This window comes from Amborella trichopoda, chromosome 6 (assembly GCF_054954075.1).
Source record: "Amborella trichopoda isolate Santa Cruz 75 chromosome 6, AtrichopodaSantaCruz75HAP2 v2.0, whole genome shotgun sequence".
NCBI lineage: Eukaryota > Viridiplantae > Streptophyta > Magnoliopsida > Amborellales > Amborellaceae > Amborella > Amborella trichopoda.
In genome coordinates this window covers 13,509,544-13,528,281 of record NC_142341.1, presented here as the reverse complement: position 1 = coordinate 13,528,281, position 18,738 = coordinate 13,509,544, and the positions used below count along the sequence as shown (strand labels likewise).

At 36.5% G+C, this 18,738-nt stretch overlaps 1 protein-coding gene across 1 annotated transcript; it reads right to left on the bottom strand.

The window, feature by feature from the left end:
• Positions 1–7,481: 7,481 nt before the first annotated feature.
• On the bottom strand, positions 7,482–11,551 carry LOC18438184 (Cupredoxin superfamily protein). The gene is made up of 2 exons (XM_006848373.4): positions 11,335–11,551; positions 7,482–8,058 (listed from the first exon to the last, which is right to left on the bottom strand). The coding sequence occupies exons 1-2, from the start codon at positions 11,504–11,506 to the stop codon at positions 7,709–7,711; spliced, it is 522 nt and encodes a 173-aa protein (XP_006848436.1). The 5' UTR covers positions 11,507–11,551; the 3' UTR covers positions 7,482–7,708.
• Between the last annotated feature and the right edge of the window lie 7,187 nt (positions 11,552–18,738).

Below are 18,738 nucleotides of genomic sequence, written 5' to 3'. Positions count from 1 at the left end.
ATACCAAATTTTGGTTCAATCGGACCCTTTGGGATTATGGGCTGTGGGTTTTACAGTATTGTAGTACAACCTCGATGAATCTGTGTTTTCTCATTTTAGGATGAATTTCAAATACTCACAAATTGCTCATTTTGGGTCCAACTAAACTCAAATTCAGGCACAAGCTAGATCTCGACGATACGCTCGTTTTGACATATGACATGCATCATGACGTGACCCAAAACGAGAGAATTCTTATGGAGGAGATGGGCTCAAAACATGAAAATTTAAATTTTAAAAAACGGAACATCTCATTCTTTGAGAGGCTATAGCTCAAGACCCCGATGTTGGATCGTCCATAGTATAGGTCCATTGCAACTGTGCTTCGAAGAGCTTCAGTTTGATATGGTTTTTGTGTATAATCGGAGGCCGGATGACACCAAATTTTGAGGTTGAAGAAGACACATTTTTTGATCGCCGAAATCACATTTTCAGGTGACCTCCCAAATTTGGAACGCACTCAAACGAAGACCAAAATGGATGAAATTTATCACAAAATGATTGTAATAGTATTATCTTCAATTGTGATCAAAATGAAGTATCAAAACATCACGAATCGTGCCGAATCGGTGGTCGAAGATTCACAAGTTTATGGACTTGGTTGGATTTTGGGTTCTTCCTTAAAACTTCGATTCTACGACGTTTGATCGCTCGAATTGTCACTGTAAACGTTCGAAAAAAGCTCCCGAGGCCTAGCAATGGCAAAAGCCCCCTCTTGGTTGGATGATTGTATCATTTCATAAAAAGTCCTTAAGGGTATTTTGGTCATTAATTTCAAAAACGGGATTAATATTTTTATTCATTAAATATATAATTTTCAACAATTCTAGAGGTTTTTGAGTATCCACCCATATTTTAAGGTTACTCTATATAAGCAAAGTGAAGTAATTTGTAATGAACTCTTGAGAGTTTTGGAAATTAATGAGAAGAACTTGAGAATTCTAAAAGCTTAGGCTTCTTCTTTTGCGTTGATTCCAAACACAAGACTCAATGAGAGAGCAGAGAGAAATAATTCCTAGAGAAAAATTGCCCTTGGTACCTCCCACTTCCTAGAACCTCGAAATTCCACTTCCCTATGACTCCCAAATTCCAATCCTATCTCATACACCCTACACTCTACCTTAGTTTTCCTATACCCTACCCTACTCCATATACCATAGTTTATCCCATATTCCTTAGTTTTCCTACACCCTACCTTACTCCATACACTATAGCTTATCCCATACCCCTTAGTTTCCCTACACTTCACCCTACTCCATACACCTTAACCTACACCATACACTCTAGCATCCATACATCCTAGTTTCTATACACCATACCTTGCCCTAACCCACTTAAGTCCATACACCTAAAGCCTAGACTCTAGCCTTAACCCACAAGGACCAAGACCTCTCTCTAAAGTGATGCAAAAAGACCTTTGAATGCATGCTTACGTTCAAGCCCATTCTAGGTCTACTCTGTCTCCTCTCTCCACTATCTCTCCTATTTTTCTCTCTCTTCTCTCTCTTCTTTTTCTCTCTTTACTCTCTCTCTTCTCTTTCTTTCTCTCTTCTTTTTCTCTCTTTCTCTCGTCTCCTTCTCTCTCTCTCTTTCTCTCTCCACTCGAATCCAGAGTCGGTATGAGCTTCCCCTTTCTCTCTCTTATCTCTCTTTCTATCTATTTCTCTCTCCTCTCTTTCTCTTTCTCTCTCTTCGCTCGGACCTAAGGCAGGTCCGAGCCTCCCCCCATCTCTCTCTCTCCCTCAGTGTTCGCAAAATCAAACCGGAATGGTTAACCAGACATGGGCCAAGAAGCAGTTTAACCGGCTTAACTAGTAAACCGGCCGATTCGACCGCTCTAACCGGGCAAGTCCCGAGCGGTCAAAAAAGTGTTGAAAAAAATAAAAAGATACAAAAAAATCTACTAAATTATGAAAAGCATATAAAGAATTATTAAAACAAAACTCATTCAAATGAAGTTGAAAATTAATAACAAAAATGGATTTTAACTTATTTTATATTTTCCAAGGGCCATTTTAAAAAATTTCTAAATAAGATAGGAAAATATAAAAGTGAGTATTAATGACCAAAATAATTTTAATCTTCACCATAATGTAAAGAATATTTAAAAATACATTACAAATTAAATTCCTTATTTTTTAGAATTTATATACATTTTTTGGAATTGTTTTTTAAAATACCGGTTGATCACCCTAACTGCCCAAAACTGGAACCGGACAGTGGCCGGTTCTGATCTAACCGGGTGATTTGCGGTTAGAACAGGCGATTTTAAAAACAATGCTCTCCTTTTGTTCACTCTCTCTCTCACATCAAAAAACGCATAGATCCTCACCTAGGATGGGCCCGACTTCTCCCCCGCTCTATTTATCTCTCACTCTCTCTCCTCTTCTTGCCCAAGCCACAAACCCTCACCCTAGGCAGGTCTACCTCTCTCTCTATTTTCTCTCTTTCTCTCTCTCTCCACTTCTCGCCCAGATGCACGGACTCGCACCCTAGGCGAGTTCGGCTCCCTCTCTCTACCCTCTCACCATCTCTCACCCTCTCTCTCCCCATCGTCTCTTTCTCTCTATCCTACCCACTCCTTTGGCCTCTCTCACACTCACTCATCCCGCCAAATCCCGAACCCACACCTAAGGCGGGTCCGTCCCCTCAACCCACATCCCTCACCTTCTCTCACCTCAACCTACCCCCCAGGACACCCGGACCTGTACCATAGGTGGGTCCATCTTCTTTTAATTTCTCTAAATCTTTTCTCTCTCAATCTAATTCTCTTCTCTCTTTAACTCATACCGTTACCCCTCATTCACTTCTCTCTTTAACTCATACCCTTACCCTTCATTCACTTCTCTCTCTCTCTTCACTCATCTCTTCTCTCATCTTTGAGCACTCGAGCCGGGGTCTTCTTAAGATAGTATTTTAGGGTTCTAACTCCCAGTTTATTGCTTGAACCACCAGCTCACATAGTGTTGTTGAGTCGTAAGAGACACAGATTATCTTGTGCTGAGTCACTCGGACTGGGGTCCTCCTGAGACAGTTTTCTAATAGTTTTGACCCTCGAGCTACTTTAACCACTGGGTCACACAGTGTTCGAGATATGAGAGATTTTTATCTCTTTCATTCTCTTTTCTTCTCTCACTAGATCACTTTTAAGGGGCTCTTTGGGTTAGTGACATAGTTACGAGCCAAGTCCCGTAATTCCACTTTTCAAATCCTCCAAGTACCAAGGCTTTTGATCTTGGTACTTTCTTTTGTCTTCGGTAATACCTCTTAGGAGAGGTTATACCGGGAGGCTACCCAATTTTTGGGTCACCCTTTTACTTTTTCTATTTCACCTTCTTCTTTTGCTTCTTACCTCTAAACCAAGTTCTAATCAACCCACTCTTATTATTTTCTTTCTTCTCTTTCTTATTTGGCTTTCTTATCACTCTACCTCAAAACTAGAACCACTAACCTGTAAGTGCATTAAGAGGAGTTTATTATTAAATGGATTCTATTAGCAGTCTTTTCGTGAGGGTATGAGTAAGGTGTTGATTTCAGAGGGGGCCAAATTCAAACCATGTTGCTGGACTGCCGGAGGGCTTTCATCATTGATCTAAGAGGGTTACTACCTGGACATATCCAACGAACTCAACCGCGGCGAGGTAGGTGTTCGAGTCTAGCTCTTTATTGCTTTAAAATCATCTCACCGTTGGAGATACCTATCTGTACAAGGCACGCGGGGCGCACACGCATGCGCTGGTCGAGCGGTTGTCCGAGAGGGCGTTCATCAAGCCATGGTCCCTGAGCGAGGTAAATCCAGGGCCGATCAGTCAAAGGTTGGCAATGGGTTGGGCCTTGGCCCTAGCCCTAGCCCTGACAAAGTAGGGCCTGGCTAAGGATAGGACATCTCTCAGTTGGGCTAGGGCTAGGGCTAGGGCTAGGGTTGGGCCTTGGCCCTAGCCCTAGCCCTAGCCCAACTGAGAGATGTCCTATCCTTAGCCAGGCCCTACTTTGTCAGGGCTAGGCCAAAATATAACCCAAGAAAATAAAGAGAAAAATAATTAGAAAAAAAAATGGGCTGGGCCGAGGCAAAATTGGGCTAGCCTTGGCCCAAGCATGGCCCTAGCCCAGCCACATCTTGTGGCCCTTGTTTTTGGCTAGGCCGACAAAAACAATTATATCTCATAAATTTGGGACTAAAATGATTCAAAATGAGCCAAACATTGATAAAAAAAGGTCCCATTTCAAATAAAAAAGGGGCAAAAAAGGCACTTCATCATACTCAAGTAATTGTCGTTAAATAGGAAAAGAGCCCGGGCTTAATTGGTTAGCGTTTGACGATTTGCAGTGCTACGTCCTAGGCTCAATTCCTACCAAAGGTAGGGGCCCTCTCCCCATCGACTCATCTAAAAAAAATGAAAATAATAATTGCCGTAAAATTGTTCAAAATCCACGAGCCACCAAGTCAAATGAATATATAGCCTAGTTTACTACAGTGAACCGGAAAACTCAGCAGTCTCTGTTTCACAAGTCTGTGGAACCAGACATCCCTCAGTTCCCATTTGAAAAGGACAATTCCCATACTTTTCCTCCACTACTTCATAATAAATGAAAACATAACAAATACTACAATAGAACTAGCTACCTTTGATCACTTCATTACATTTTGACAATAACCAAGATGCCCCTACTTTTTTTGTGCATATGAATGAATTTTGTTCATGCTTCAAATGAGAATAGGTATATGACTAGATCATTTATCTTTGGTTCTACAAGGGCATAGTCATCTTCTGACCATTAAATGTGAGATCAGACGATTGCGATTTCGTAATTGCATTAGGTTCAAATTCTAAAAACAATTTCTCAAACTTTGTGACACATCCAAATTATCCGATTTTACTCCTGACAAATAATTGTAATCATGTACTTTCTTGAGGGATCTTGTAGTGCACCATCTTCTAATAAATTGACCGAACTAGTACTAATAAATGTTTATTAGTACTAGTACCTATTAATTACAAACATTTTTTTTGTGTTTTTTTTTCCCGTGAGTTGCATTTTTTAAGCTCTGGATTTTTATGCTCCGTTTCATTTTTATGCCCATTCTCTTGTTTATATAAATGGTTTTAGGGTTTCTTTGGACTCTTACATGCAGTCCCTTTCTCCTCTCTATATTGTCCCTCTCTCTTCACCTTCATTCTTTTCTTGTTTGGGCAGCTATGTTGGATTCAAAAGTTAGATTTCACTTGTGATTAAGTTTTGAACATAATTCTTAGAGAAAAGTTTTCAGAGTAAAGTAATAGAATGAATGTCACTTAACTTTTTCAATATGTTATTTGGAGAAGGATGTAGTTTCTATAGGGCTTAGGCCTTATGAGAGGAACTTTTTCAATATGTTATTTGGAGAAGGATTTAGTTTCTATACGGCCTAGGCCTTATGAGAGGAAAAAGAAAAAGTAAAGCCTCGTCACCAAATCTTGTCCTGAAAACACTACAGGAATAGAAAATCCTTAAAATAGCTTTAAAAGATCTATTTTCACCACCAATTATGAAATTTGTAGCCCAAAATGGTACAGATCTTGTGGATCTACAAATACTTGAAAACAAACGGTCCAGACCATGTATTAAAATAGACACTATTTTTTTGGTTTGAAATTCTATTTTTTTTTTCACAATCATAATGACAAGGTCGAAATAATCGATTTAAAGATTTTCTGACACCAAAACTATAATTTTTTGGTGAGTTTCGAGGTGAGGATTTATTTTTTTCAATAGCCTAAGCCTTATTTTAACATTTTCCTTGGGGAATCCTTATTTGATATTTGTGGAACACTGATAAGAGCATTGATTTGTACATTGGCTTTTGTTACTCTTCCTGAACAAATTTCCTTGTCTAATGCATGTTCTTTTTGGATAAATATCCCGTCTAATGCATACCACATTGAAGTTGCATATTTTAAGTTTTATATGTGACCTAAATCTTTGAATATAAAATACCCTTGCCCTTTGTCAAATCATAGTTTCCTCTCTGCAGCCAAACAACCTCAATCCACAAATCATTTGAAATTCGGTTTGTGAAAATTCAGGAAATTGCCATATCCAATGACTCAAACCACAATTCATTTGAAATACGGTTTGTGAAAAATCACAATATCGCGATCTCCAAATCATAAAGAAAATGCGAAATCTATCAAAATTCACTTAAAACCCTTTACATTTTATTCATATCTTTTGATTTACTTAGAAAAAACCATCACGACGATGATGAGATAGAATAGTTAAAATGGGTAAAATTTAAATTGTTGATAAGTTAGGTATATTTTTTAAAATTTCTAAGAATATAATTGATTTTCATTTGCAACAAAACAATACCCAAAAGTGTGTATAGACACAAGGAAAGAGATGTAATCATCAAGGGGGAAAGGTTTATATACTTCCCCTACTGTATGGAAGATATATACTTTCCCCTCACCCCATCCAGCCGTCTAATTTAGATCAAGTGAACCCTGACCATTTGATTTAGATCCGACGTCTTAGAATATTTTATTTTTAATATTTGTTTTTACAAATTATATGATTATTAAATTTGGTAAGTGTCATCATCTCAATGGGGCGAACCAAAACAAAATATTTAAAAAATATTTTTGATAAAATTAAATAACCCAAATACCCAAAACTTTCATGGGCATTATAGTTATTTTATTTAATTGGGAATATTTTTTTTTATATTTCTTATATGTACGAGTTTAAGAGAAGAGTGGACGCCCAATATTTGGTGTCAAAATGTTTTGCAAAAAAAATTAAAAATAAAATAGTGTAGGTGTGACATTGTGATTGGGGCCATCTCAGCCGTCCATTTGGAATGGACAGTTGGATTGGGAAAGGTATATAAGTTTTATATAGTAGGGGAAGTATAGAAAGCTTGCCCTAATCAAATCCGTTTATGCTATTTTCTATTTGCCTAGCTGACCTCATTTCCTAATTAACAAATTCTTTTGCAACTAGATTGACACTTTCCGATGAATGAGATCAAATGAACATGGATAGAAGTAATGAAAAAGGATATGGGAACTTATAGACTTACTAAAAGTATGACCCTTAGATCGAGTAGAATGGAAAAATATGATTCGTGTAGTCAACCCTAAGTATTGAGATAAAGCTCTGATGATGAAGGAATGGGCTCATGGCTCGGTGATTAGGGTAGTGGATTCTCCAATCACGGGTAGGGGACCTCCTTCCCACTGAACTACCAAAAAATAAATAAATAAAGATATACACTTTACATGCGTATACATGCATACAAATTTTGCGTATACATGCATACAAATTTTTCTCTTTGTGGAATGTTTTAAAAGCTCACCATTACATACTGCAGTAAGTAAAACACATCTTCACTGTAACCATGTGAGTTACATATTGAAAGCCCACAATTGTAGAATACTATCCTTAAAGTGTGATGCTTGTTTCACCAGAATGCAAGATAAGAAACATTGATTCCCAATGTCTAAGACAACATCATTACACCTCAAATGAATACAAATACAATAATTGAACTCATAATTCTCTCAAATAAAAAAACATCAAAGAAAAAAGAAAAAAAATACAAGAATTCAACTCAAAATTCTCCACTCAATAGAAGCAAGGCCAAATAAGCGACTTAATGGACAAAGCCCTGAATAAGGCACAAACACTACCACCTCAACAGTAAAAGAATGGCTGAAATTAGCCCCATCATCATAATATATGAAGGTGGGTATGCATAAAATGCAGAAGAAATTGTTGGAGAAGAAGATGTAGAGGAGGGTGAGGCCTGAGGGCTAGCTTTTTCATCTGTTGAGAGGACCTTAACTTTGAGCTTCATGCCCCCTTGGCAATGGCCCATGGTTCCACAGGTAAAATATTTGTGTCCAGGCTTGTCTAGCTTAACCACATCAGAGCCATCACTCAAAGAGCTAAGTGCATTGCTCAAATCACAAGCATCATATTCCTTTTTGTTTGCCAGTTCCACAACGCTGTGTAATCCCTTGGTGTATTTGAAAACTGGAGAAGAGCTGTTGGTTAGAAGAAAGCAAATGGATGAGAGCACAAGGAATTTGTTTTCTCTGTCTTTTGGGAGTTTAGTGATAGGATTCCAACTTGGGATTGTGGTGTTATGAATACCTTTTTTGTTTTTTTGTAAGATAACTCCGTGGAGGAGAATGCCCCCACCGTTTTTCATTAAAAGGTAAAAATAGAAAGTTTACAGCTCATTAATTTACAACCCCTAGAGCAGGGCACTTGTGCCAAATCATGAGTTAAAGCAAGGTAAATAAAATCCAGCGGACGAAACGCCAAACAGTAGCTTCTAGACAAAGATGTAGCTCTTTTTGTAAAAATATCAGCTAGCATATTAACTTCACAAAAAATATAGGAGAATACCTTAATATAGTGTTATAAATACCTTCATAAAATCAATTATGGAAAGTATATCATCTACTCAATCTCTAAGGTAAAACTCTCTCTAAGAGAATGTTAGGACCTCAAACTTTGGGATGCGACCTCCTCAACTTAGAAATCAACCTCTAAAAGAAAATTAACTAAAAAGCCTTTCGCACTTTTTATGTGTCTTAAAAATAAGGGTGCAGATTGTACAAGGCTGAGGCCCGAAACAATCAAAATAAGGCGCACCTTCAAATAATGTCGAATGATGTCATTTCAATACCAAGAATATTTATGATGGCCTGAAAATTTATTCTCATCTATAATTAGAAAATTTAAAGCTTTAAAAATAGTGTAGATCAAATAGATCTATGAACACTTGAAAATGTAGAGAATTGATGATGTAGATAATGTATTACAAGATGTACTATTCCAAGACTTTAAGTCCCTTCTTTCTTTTTTCTAATGTAACTCAAGGTCGAGATAATTAGATTTGAGGGTTTTTCAGGATCAAAAAACCTTTTTCAGTATCAAATTTGGGGTGCGCCTTAATTTGATTGTTTAGGGCCTTAACCTTACATAAACTTTTTCCCAAAAATAATGAGGGATCATAGTGCAGAATTGGGGTTTTATGATTTTGCACTTAAAAATAACTATTTTAACCCCATAGCTGTAGGCGGTTGGTCTGATGGCAAACAACACCCAGTTAGGGAGAATTATGTGACCTAAAACTTTCTCAAAACATCTTTGATGCATCCTAAAATCAATTGAAGAAAAATGGTTACAAGAAAGGAAAATGGGTTATCACCTCGAACTTTTTCATACTCCATATTCACAATAACGGACCGTCGAGATCAAAATTTTGAGCCGATTTTCATTTGAGGCACCTTTTGAGCTCCGAATCCGTTCTCTCGCGTGACTTGATCTTACGAGTCATATTCACGATTCAAGAATTTTGTCCCGTCATATAGGTCAGTTTAGGATAAAACCAAGGTTAAAACAGGGTCCGGTGTTGATCGCTCGTCCAAGAAATCAGTTTGGATCAATGACCCACCCTAGTGAACATGTGAATAAAAATTTTAAAAATTGGAGAATGAAAAATTTTAAAAGGTATTAAAAAAAATAAAGTGGGATTGATTTTCAAATAGAACAGGCTAGTCCATGTCAGAGAACCAGTCAAAACCAGCTTGCTCCTGATGGGAACCGGCATTTAACGGAATTCTGATCGCCCTAACCAATTCCCAATTCAAATCAGCTGGTTCCGATCCGAATCACCGATATTTTAAACCTAATAGAAAACTAACTATTTTTGACCCCATGTTGACCCCAAAAAAAAAAAAAAAAAAAAAATTGCCCCATCCTTGTAATAATGTCCCATTTTTTTTTTTTTTGTTAAAAAAGTTGTCCATCAATTAGATTGCTACGTGGCCATCTAATCAGCCATTTGCTTAATGAGAGCGACTCATGGAGCCCTGTGGGGCCCAAAGCCAATAGTCACGCTCCAGCCACGTGGGATTGTATCATCGTCCACATTGCTAAGTGTGCCTCCATCAGAAAGGGATGTACAACAGGAAAAGGGCCAGGTTTAATTTGTTAGTACTTGACAATTTGCAACGCTATGTCCTAAGCTCAATTGCAACCGAAAGTTGGAACCCTGCCCCACTTACTACCAAAAAAAAAAAGAGATGTACAACCCACACAACAGATCCTGTTCAAGTCTGGTCATGCAAAACTGCAAAAATCGCCATTTTTCTCAACACAAAATCTTAATTGGGGTTTTTATTTTAAATTTTACGGGGTCCTTGGGACATGTGAAGGTCTTGAGTAACAATTGCAACTCTTGTAATTTGAGAAGCTTCGATTTGCATTTGCAAATGGCAGTTCTCAATTGATCTACTGTAGAAAGTCCCATAAAAAGAAACTTTCAAATGGTTTTAAGTTGTTGGCTTTTCAATAACCAATGGGCTTTTATTTTAGGTGAGGCTTATATAAGGCTGCCACCTTATATTGTAGAGGACCGGAAGTAAGGCACATCTCTAAATTGTGTGGAGATGTGGTTTCAGTATCAAAGTCTGAAAATCCATTTGTATACAAAGTGATGAAATTTAAAATTTCAAAAGGGGAACAGATTGAGTAGGTCTATAAATATTTAATTTTTTAAAAAAAATAGATGGTCCAAATAACTTATCACAAGATGCACTATGTTTACGACATGAAATTGTATTTTTCTTCATATCTATATATCTCGAGGTCAAGATGATCAATTGGAGCGTTTTCTAATGTAGGAGCACTATTTTCTAGATGATTTTTGAGGTGCACCTTACTTCAATAGTATAAAGTGACACCTTGTATAAACGTTTTTCTTCTATTTTCTAAATTGTGTAGTTTGCATAAGTTGAAACCTTAAACAATCAAAGTAAGGCACACCTGCAAACTTTGTCATAATATACAATTTTACCATTAAAAATTCTAAGGATGGCTCGTGACTCTATTTTTATCTCTAATTATAAACTTTTAAACTTCAAAAGTTGCTCCAAATATATAGATCTATAAAAGCATGAAAATCTTAAAAATAAACAATCCAAATAATGTGTTGCAAGATGACATTTTTATACTCAATATTTTTTTTTTTTTTTCATATCCATACATCTCGACTTCAAGATGACCGATTAGATGGTTTTGAAACATCAAAATAAAATTTTCCACTACATTTTCGAGGCGCGCCTTAGTCCTACATAGTAAGGTGTCAAACTTCGAGGAACTTTTTCCTTTTTCAAATTCTACAAAGGTTGTTGCATGACTTGTTTGAATTTTGGAATGTGAGAATTTATAGGAATACGGCACTTTTAGCCTCGCTATCAGGAATCAGGAGAGAGAGAGAGAGAGAGAGATGATTACCCAATTGGTCCCCAACTCTGAAGGTTTGGGCCGAGGCCCATGAATCCAAATCGGTGGAGAGTTCCCATCCTTGGCTCCCTCCAACCTCATGTTTGGCACCAAATGCACCTCTTGTGCTCATTCCTAATCCTATCATTATTGTTATTAACAAGCTCCTCAAAACACGATACATGGCTCTGCCTTCACACAGAGAGAGAGAGAGAGAGAGAGAGAGATAGATGGGGAATGTGGAATGAGATGCAAAAGTATATATCGAAGAAGAGTTGGTTGGTTTTGTGTGCATTGGCCGCTAAGCAAACGCAAATGATAGGGTTGGGTGTGTCTCTTCCAAACCAAGCGTGAATGTTAAATTTTGGTGTGAATGTCGATTGGAGGATATTACCATCTTTTCATTGACAGATGGGCTTATGCTTAACTTAGGAGAGAGATTTTACCTACGTAATCAAGTCTTGTGTAGGCGATCTCAATTAATTAGAAAAATACTATGATAATGATGATGAATGCAATCTCTTTAAGGGTCGCAACAGGCCGAGCTGGGCTGGGTTGGGCTAGCCTCTGTCTTAGCCTGGCCCTTGTTCATGTAGGGCTGGTTTAGGCCTGGCCCTAGCCCTATTAGGATGGAGGGAGGCTAAAAACAACTGAAAAAAAGTTAAAGAAAAACAAGAAAAAGAGATGGCTAGGATGGGCCGAACCAGACAAGCACTTCCCCTAGTCCGACCTTAGCCACAAGCCCTACTTTTCGAGGGCTGGGCTAGGACATCTGACATCCAGTGCCAGCCCTATTCTCTTGAAAGGGTGTGGTTTATACAAGGCTGCAACCTTATTTGTTAAAGTAAGGCTATGGTGTTCTACGCTTTCTATTTTAGTTGGATGGCGTAAATTTTATGAATATTTTAAAATAGCACTAGATCGACACTTTTTAATTAAAATGAATAGTACAGAACACTACAACTTTACTTCTACAAATATCATTACAGCCTTCCAGTCTGAAATTTCTAGGAGGCTTCAAAACGGCTAGGATGGGCTGAACCAGACAAACACTTCCCCTAGCCCAAATTTAGCCACAAGCCCTACTTTTCGAGGGCTGGGTCAGGACGTCCGGCATCCAGTGCCAGCCCTATTCTCTTGAAAGGGTGTGGTTTATACAAGGCTGTAACATTATTTGTTGAAGTAAGACTATGGTGTTTTACACTTTCTATTTTAGTTGGATGGCGTAAATTTTATTAATATTTTAAAATAGCTCTAGATCGACACTTTCTAATTAAAATGAATAGTATAGAACACTAAAACCTTACTTTTACAAATATCATTACAACCTTCTTGTTTGAAATTTCTAGGAGGCTTCAAAACGGGTGGAAAACAAAAAATAAATGACATTGAACTTGCAAGCGTTGTTCAATACATTTTATGGTGCTTTGGATGTTTTGTAACAAGGATAAATTACATAAATTTCCCCACCTTGAATTTCTACACATAAGAGCCCCCGATACTTTATTATTCACTATAAACACTAATTACTAGTTTCTTTTATATTGGGCCCATGGAAGAAGTTTTTAGGCTACTTTTGACGAAAATGCCTCACTCAGTTAAACACAAAAAATTCTCAGTTTAAGGCTTGTTCAGACCTTAGGAGGGCTGGACTGAACTTGACTCCAAGAACTTATCAAGGTCGAATTGTCTTTAAACTTAAACGTTTTTATGTTCGAGTAAGATGGGCATTTTCATCCTAAATGACTAAAACGTTTACCCATGGTCGATGCAAATAAAAATAATAACAAAAAGTATTGAGGGGTCTACTTGTAGATAACTTCAAGGCAGCCCTAAACTTCACCTTTCTAAGAAATTGTTTTCTGTTATAACTGAATCCACGGATTTAGTTGCAAAATAGACGATGAGTCACAAATTGTTTTTAAGAAATTATTTTCTCATTTTTAAGAGTTAACATTAGTTTTTCAATAGTTATCACATTAAATATAAAGATTGTATACAATGAGACCATTACCTTTAATACAAGGCGGTCACAATTCCTTATAATCATTTGCTGTGAAATTTGATAGCTTGGATATGTCACAAATTTCGAAAAAATTTCTTTCGAAGGTTAAGCTTGGTCAATGGAATAATTGTTGACACCCGGTTTTACATCCAATTGTCAAGATTAATGTGACCACCAAACAAACGTTCTTTTGAGAATTGAGCATGGTTCGCTCAATATCTTCATCATCACTATCTTATTCTATTTGTTCATCTTGCTTACGTAATTAATCTCATTTCCCAATGCTGAAAAATTAACTTCTTGCTTAAGCTTTATGTTGTCATCATCTAAATATCACTATCATCATCAAAGTTTTTTTCTAACTAATCAAGATGGGCTACACGATTGGTCTGTCATTCTACTCTATTAAGGGTTATACCTTCAGTGAGGCCATACGTCCTCATATTTTTTCTCACTACTTTCAAGCATGTTCTTTTGGGTCTACACCTCGCCTTTTATGAGCCTTCCACTGGAACTAACTCGCACTTCCCATGCATTCATTTGAATATAGTTATGCAATACATATGTAGCATTTATGATATTGACCTGTAATAAATATTACTGCAATATTAATTGTAATGTGGATACGATATTTAAAATTTGGCACCTCTTATACCCTCATCTAATATAGTTGTGCAATACATATGAAGCATTCATGTTATTGACCTATTTACAATGGAATGCAGTACATATTACTGCAATATTAATTTTAATGTGGATACCATATTTAAAAACTGGACTTATTCCTAGGCCCTTTAACCCCTAAGCTTAACCTTAGACCAATTTATAGACCCTTGCCTACAAAACCAAACCGTTATGACCATATTACACCCCTAGATTACTGTCCTATGGACTATACAAACTAGAATTATCCGGGATTTTCATGTTCCCTCCAAAATAATGAGATTTGGCCATCTATGGAGGTTCAAACTTTGAGTTTGCATGTGAGTTCAAATCTATGCGGAAAACCAAAATTCGGCGCTAAAAGGGCTTGGGTCCATATGGTAGAGGCTAGGTTTTCATAAGCCAACATCTCAAGTTCCATTTGTATGTAACGATGTCAAAAAATAAAATAAAATAAAATAAATCCAGTAACCATTTGGTGGTCACAAAATGGGGTGTGGTACTTTAGCAATGCATTACATGTCGCAATAACAGATAGTGCGGCGCACATTGCATCGCTACATGATGAACGGCTTAGATTTGTCCCCATGGTTTGACGTTGTAGAATTGTGTATAAACAGACCCTCGGTGGCTAGAGAGAGGCCTTTGGCTGGCGAAATAGAGAGACATGACCTTTTAGAAATCATTCAGAAAAGTAGAAGCTCTCATATACTTCACCCTCACTAACCTTGAGGGGCCCCTAACTCAGGCATTTAACCCAGCCATCCAGGAACATTTCCAGTAAGAATTCCTCGAAGAAAAGAAGGCAAAAAAATATCCAAAGCAGTCTGATCCAAGTTCTGGCTCCTAGTGTATAGAGGCCATGTTCCCGACTGAACGAATTCTAGGAAGCATAAACCCTAGAAAACTAAGAGAATAGGCCTAGACCCTTTAAGGACTAATCGTGAATAAAAAACATGAAATTTGCGCCCCCCCCCCCCCTCACCAAAAACTCATTTTTCAACCTAAAACTAAATTAAGGACCACACTATGACCATACACCCTAGGACCATCATTTTCATACACCATAGTCCATACCATACACTATAAAAGCTAATAAACTCCTCCATTTAAAACCCAACTAAACTAATTCAACGACTTCAGTCTACTAAACCATCTTAAAGCACTCCTAAGATGACCTAAGCCACCCTTAAATCTTCCAATTTGGACCTAAACTATGTTAAAACCTTCTAAAATAAGTTTAAACCTATCTAAACTGACCTAAATCTGCCTAAATTGTGCCTAATCTAACCTAACCTCAGTTTAAGAGCCTTAAACCCTAGCCAAACCTTAACAGTACCATAATCCCTACTTAACCTTAATTTGACCCCACTCTTATGCCCCTTAAAGCTCCTAATTTAAATCCATTACCACCACTAAAACGGCTCCTTTACATGTTTGAAATGTCCCAATGGATACAACATGATAGGTGGCAGGAAACTGCAAAAATTGCCAGGTCCACCGTGTCTGCGTAACACTTATTTATGTAAGCATTGAATATTAGGAAAATTGTTTCATTCGGGTTGGAACATCCATCTTAAAGATAGACAAATAAGTATTCCATCTAAAAACAAGAAAAACTAAATGTCCAAATGTTTTCTTACTAGAATTATTATTTTTAGTTTTTAGACTATTTTTATTTTTTCATATTCACGATCACCATGTTAGAGATTACATGTTCTAAAAAATTAAGTCTTAAAATCCGTCTAAAAAATAGATTTATTAAGAGACCCGCATTTCTATATATGTGGGCTTGGCCGCATAGAAACCGGGTCCTTAATATTAAGATATTTACTTTAGCATAATATTGTTTTGCGCTAGTGATCTACGACCCAGATTGAGCCGCCACTTGCAAAAGTTGTGATATAGGTCTTAGTATATACATATAGACCCTGACCTACGTCGTTGGGTGCCCCAGGCCTTAGAGAATTAGACAAAGCCCTACCACGAGAATTAGACAAAGCCCTACCACTCTATACATTTAATCCTAAACCTTTTGAAACCCTAATTTCCCCTCTCATAGACCTTTGGGCCTACTTTGAACCTTTGCAGCTTTATCTAGCCAATATATACCCACAAGCCACTAATCAAATCATTGACTGTAGGTTATATCCATGGACTCTATACTCTTCCTTTAGAGCCTAGGCTTAGTATCCAATTCAAATCTAGGTGAGCACCAGCTAAATCTTAACATTATTTAATCCCAATTGATGAACTCTAAGAGACGAAAGAGATCGGTACCACAATCTCGAACCTATGCCTAACCACCGACTCCGAGTGCCGGACCTCGGTTCCAGGTAAGGCTATCTCTTTTGCTTTTCTTTACAATTTCATTTGCATATTTTGTGTAGTTTAATCCTAATTACCTATTTCGAAACCATTTTCTATGTGGATTGAACCGAGCTTCCCCATGTGCAAGACCTCTTTGTTATTTATGCCCTTCAATTGTTTCCATGTGTTTCCTCATCCACCTTATTTGATGGTCGTTCTCTATTTTGTTATCATTTCAAATTTGAATTCATAAGACCTTAGGGTCTGTTTGATAGCAATCAAATATTCTGATATTCCAGGATATAATAGATCTAATACAATTTTAATTTTAAAAGTTTGTGAGCATGTTTGGGAGGTATGTATCCTACTAAGATATATCCAAATAAACCCTTCATAATCTTTAAAAATTCTAGTCTGACTTCAGTTTTTGGAGATTCTAAAGAGCTCCACGCACCCCCTTCTCTCTCTTCTTGCCCTTTCATCTGTAATTTTATCTGTGCTCTCTCTATCTGTTTCTAATATTCTCCAGAGGGTGAGAAAAATCAAATATCTCCTCACTCCACATTTTTTCCCAAGAGGAGCACGGCTCCTACCTGGTTTGCAAGACCCAACGATGAAGAACGACCTTGCATCACAATAAAAATTGTAAGGATAGTGCAGGCGATAACCGATGTGTTGGTCGTAGGAGCCTTGTCTGCAAATTAAAATACAAATATATATTGATTTTCGTCTATTTAAAAAAAAAAATCTTTCAACTTTTATAAATCTCACCCACACTTTTTTTTTTTTTTTTTATTTTTTTAAATCTTACCTACATTACCGTCATGACCTTTACGGCGCTTTAAGTACTGTAAAAACAAACTAACTCATGTTATACTATACCATATATTATTACGACACTCGAAATGCCGCAATAGTATCGCAAACTGTAGACCCTAATCGAAACCATTTTCTTCTTTACCGTTCTGTTTGTATTTTATCTTTTTTTTTTCTCTCTAATTACTTTTATATTCTTCTATCTCTATCTAATTCTTTTTAATACTTCTCTTCTTTCTCTCTCTAAATCGCCAGAGAAAAAAAGATTTAGAATGATAAATAAAAGATAAATATTAAAAAAAATTAAAGAGAGAAAGAAGAGATAAATATAAAAAGAATTATAGAGAGAAAAAAGAGATAAATATAAAAAGAATTAAAGAGATAAATATAAGAAGAATTAAAGAGAAAAAGAAGAGATAAATATAAAAAAAATTAGAGAGACGGTAATAATACTTCAACTCTTTACAATATATAAAATACCGTATAACATGGGCTAGTTTTTACGGTACTTAAAAAATATTTGTTATAATTTCCCATAAAATAACCAAGAACCCAATTTCATAAATTTGATAACCAAATAAGAACAATTGAAAAGGGAACCCAAAATCTTGAAATCTTGGATTTCAAAAGGAAAACAAGAGATCTAAGTGATGTGTTTTTGAGGGGAGTGGAATACACAACACCCAGATGGCCCACTGTTCATCTTGAGAGAGAAAATGTTGTTCATCTTGAGAGAGAAAGTACAACAGTTGTTCCACCTCCTTTCTCTCTCTCTCTCTCGAAAGTACAAACAGTTGCTCCACTTATTTTCTCTCCTTCCTCTCTCTTTTCTTCTTCTTCCATTTTCTCTCTCCAACTCCATCAAACATGTGCAGAAAAATACATATCAGTATAATATATAATTTATACATGGTAATAGCTTTATTTGGATTTTTTAAAATTTTAATATTTAGACTCTGTTTTGTCAAACTAACCCTTACAGTCTCCTTTTTATTTCTTCTTATATATATGTGTATATTCATTTTGTCACTTTCTTGTATTTTTGCCATGAGTGCAATTTGAATTTCTAAAAAAAAAAATCCATTTCTATTTAAGATTTGAAACACAATTCTATCTGTTGGACACCAATGAAATAGCCTACAAGTGTTGCGTCATCAATTATTTTAGCATTGCACCCGTATGGGTGCGGTTTGTATAAAGCCGAGGCTGTAAACAATCCAATTAGAGTCCACTTTTAAATAGTGTCGTTTCACTAATGAAAATATTTGATTAACCTTAAAATATATTTTTATCTTTAATTATAAAATTTAAAGCTTCAAAAATTGTATAGATCGAGCAGATATATGAAAACTTAAATAACTTAAAATTTGACGATCCAAAAATGTGATACAAGATGCACTATTTCCAAAGCTTGAAATTCGTTGTTTTCTCAAGTCCATGCATCTTGATTTCACGATGGTCAATTTTTTATGTAGGCTTTAATTTGATTGTTGAGATGTAGCCTTTAATTTGATATAGGCTTTAATTTGATTGAGAAATCAAGTCCAAAGCTTGATTTCTCAAGTCCATGCATCTTTAATTTCCAACGAATTCCAAAGCTTGAAATTCATTGTTTTCAATTT

Excerpts from the sequence above, each read along its gene's own strand:
- LOC18438184 (XM_006848373.4), bottom strand. The coding sequence starts at position 11,506 with ATGTATCGTGTTTTGAGGAGCTTGTTAATAACAATAATGATAGGATTA. Across the intron at positions 8,059-11,334 it reads CAGAGTTGGGGACCAATTGG|TTTTCAAATACACCAAGGGA; the intron begins GTAATCATCTCT and ends GCTCTTCTCCAG.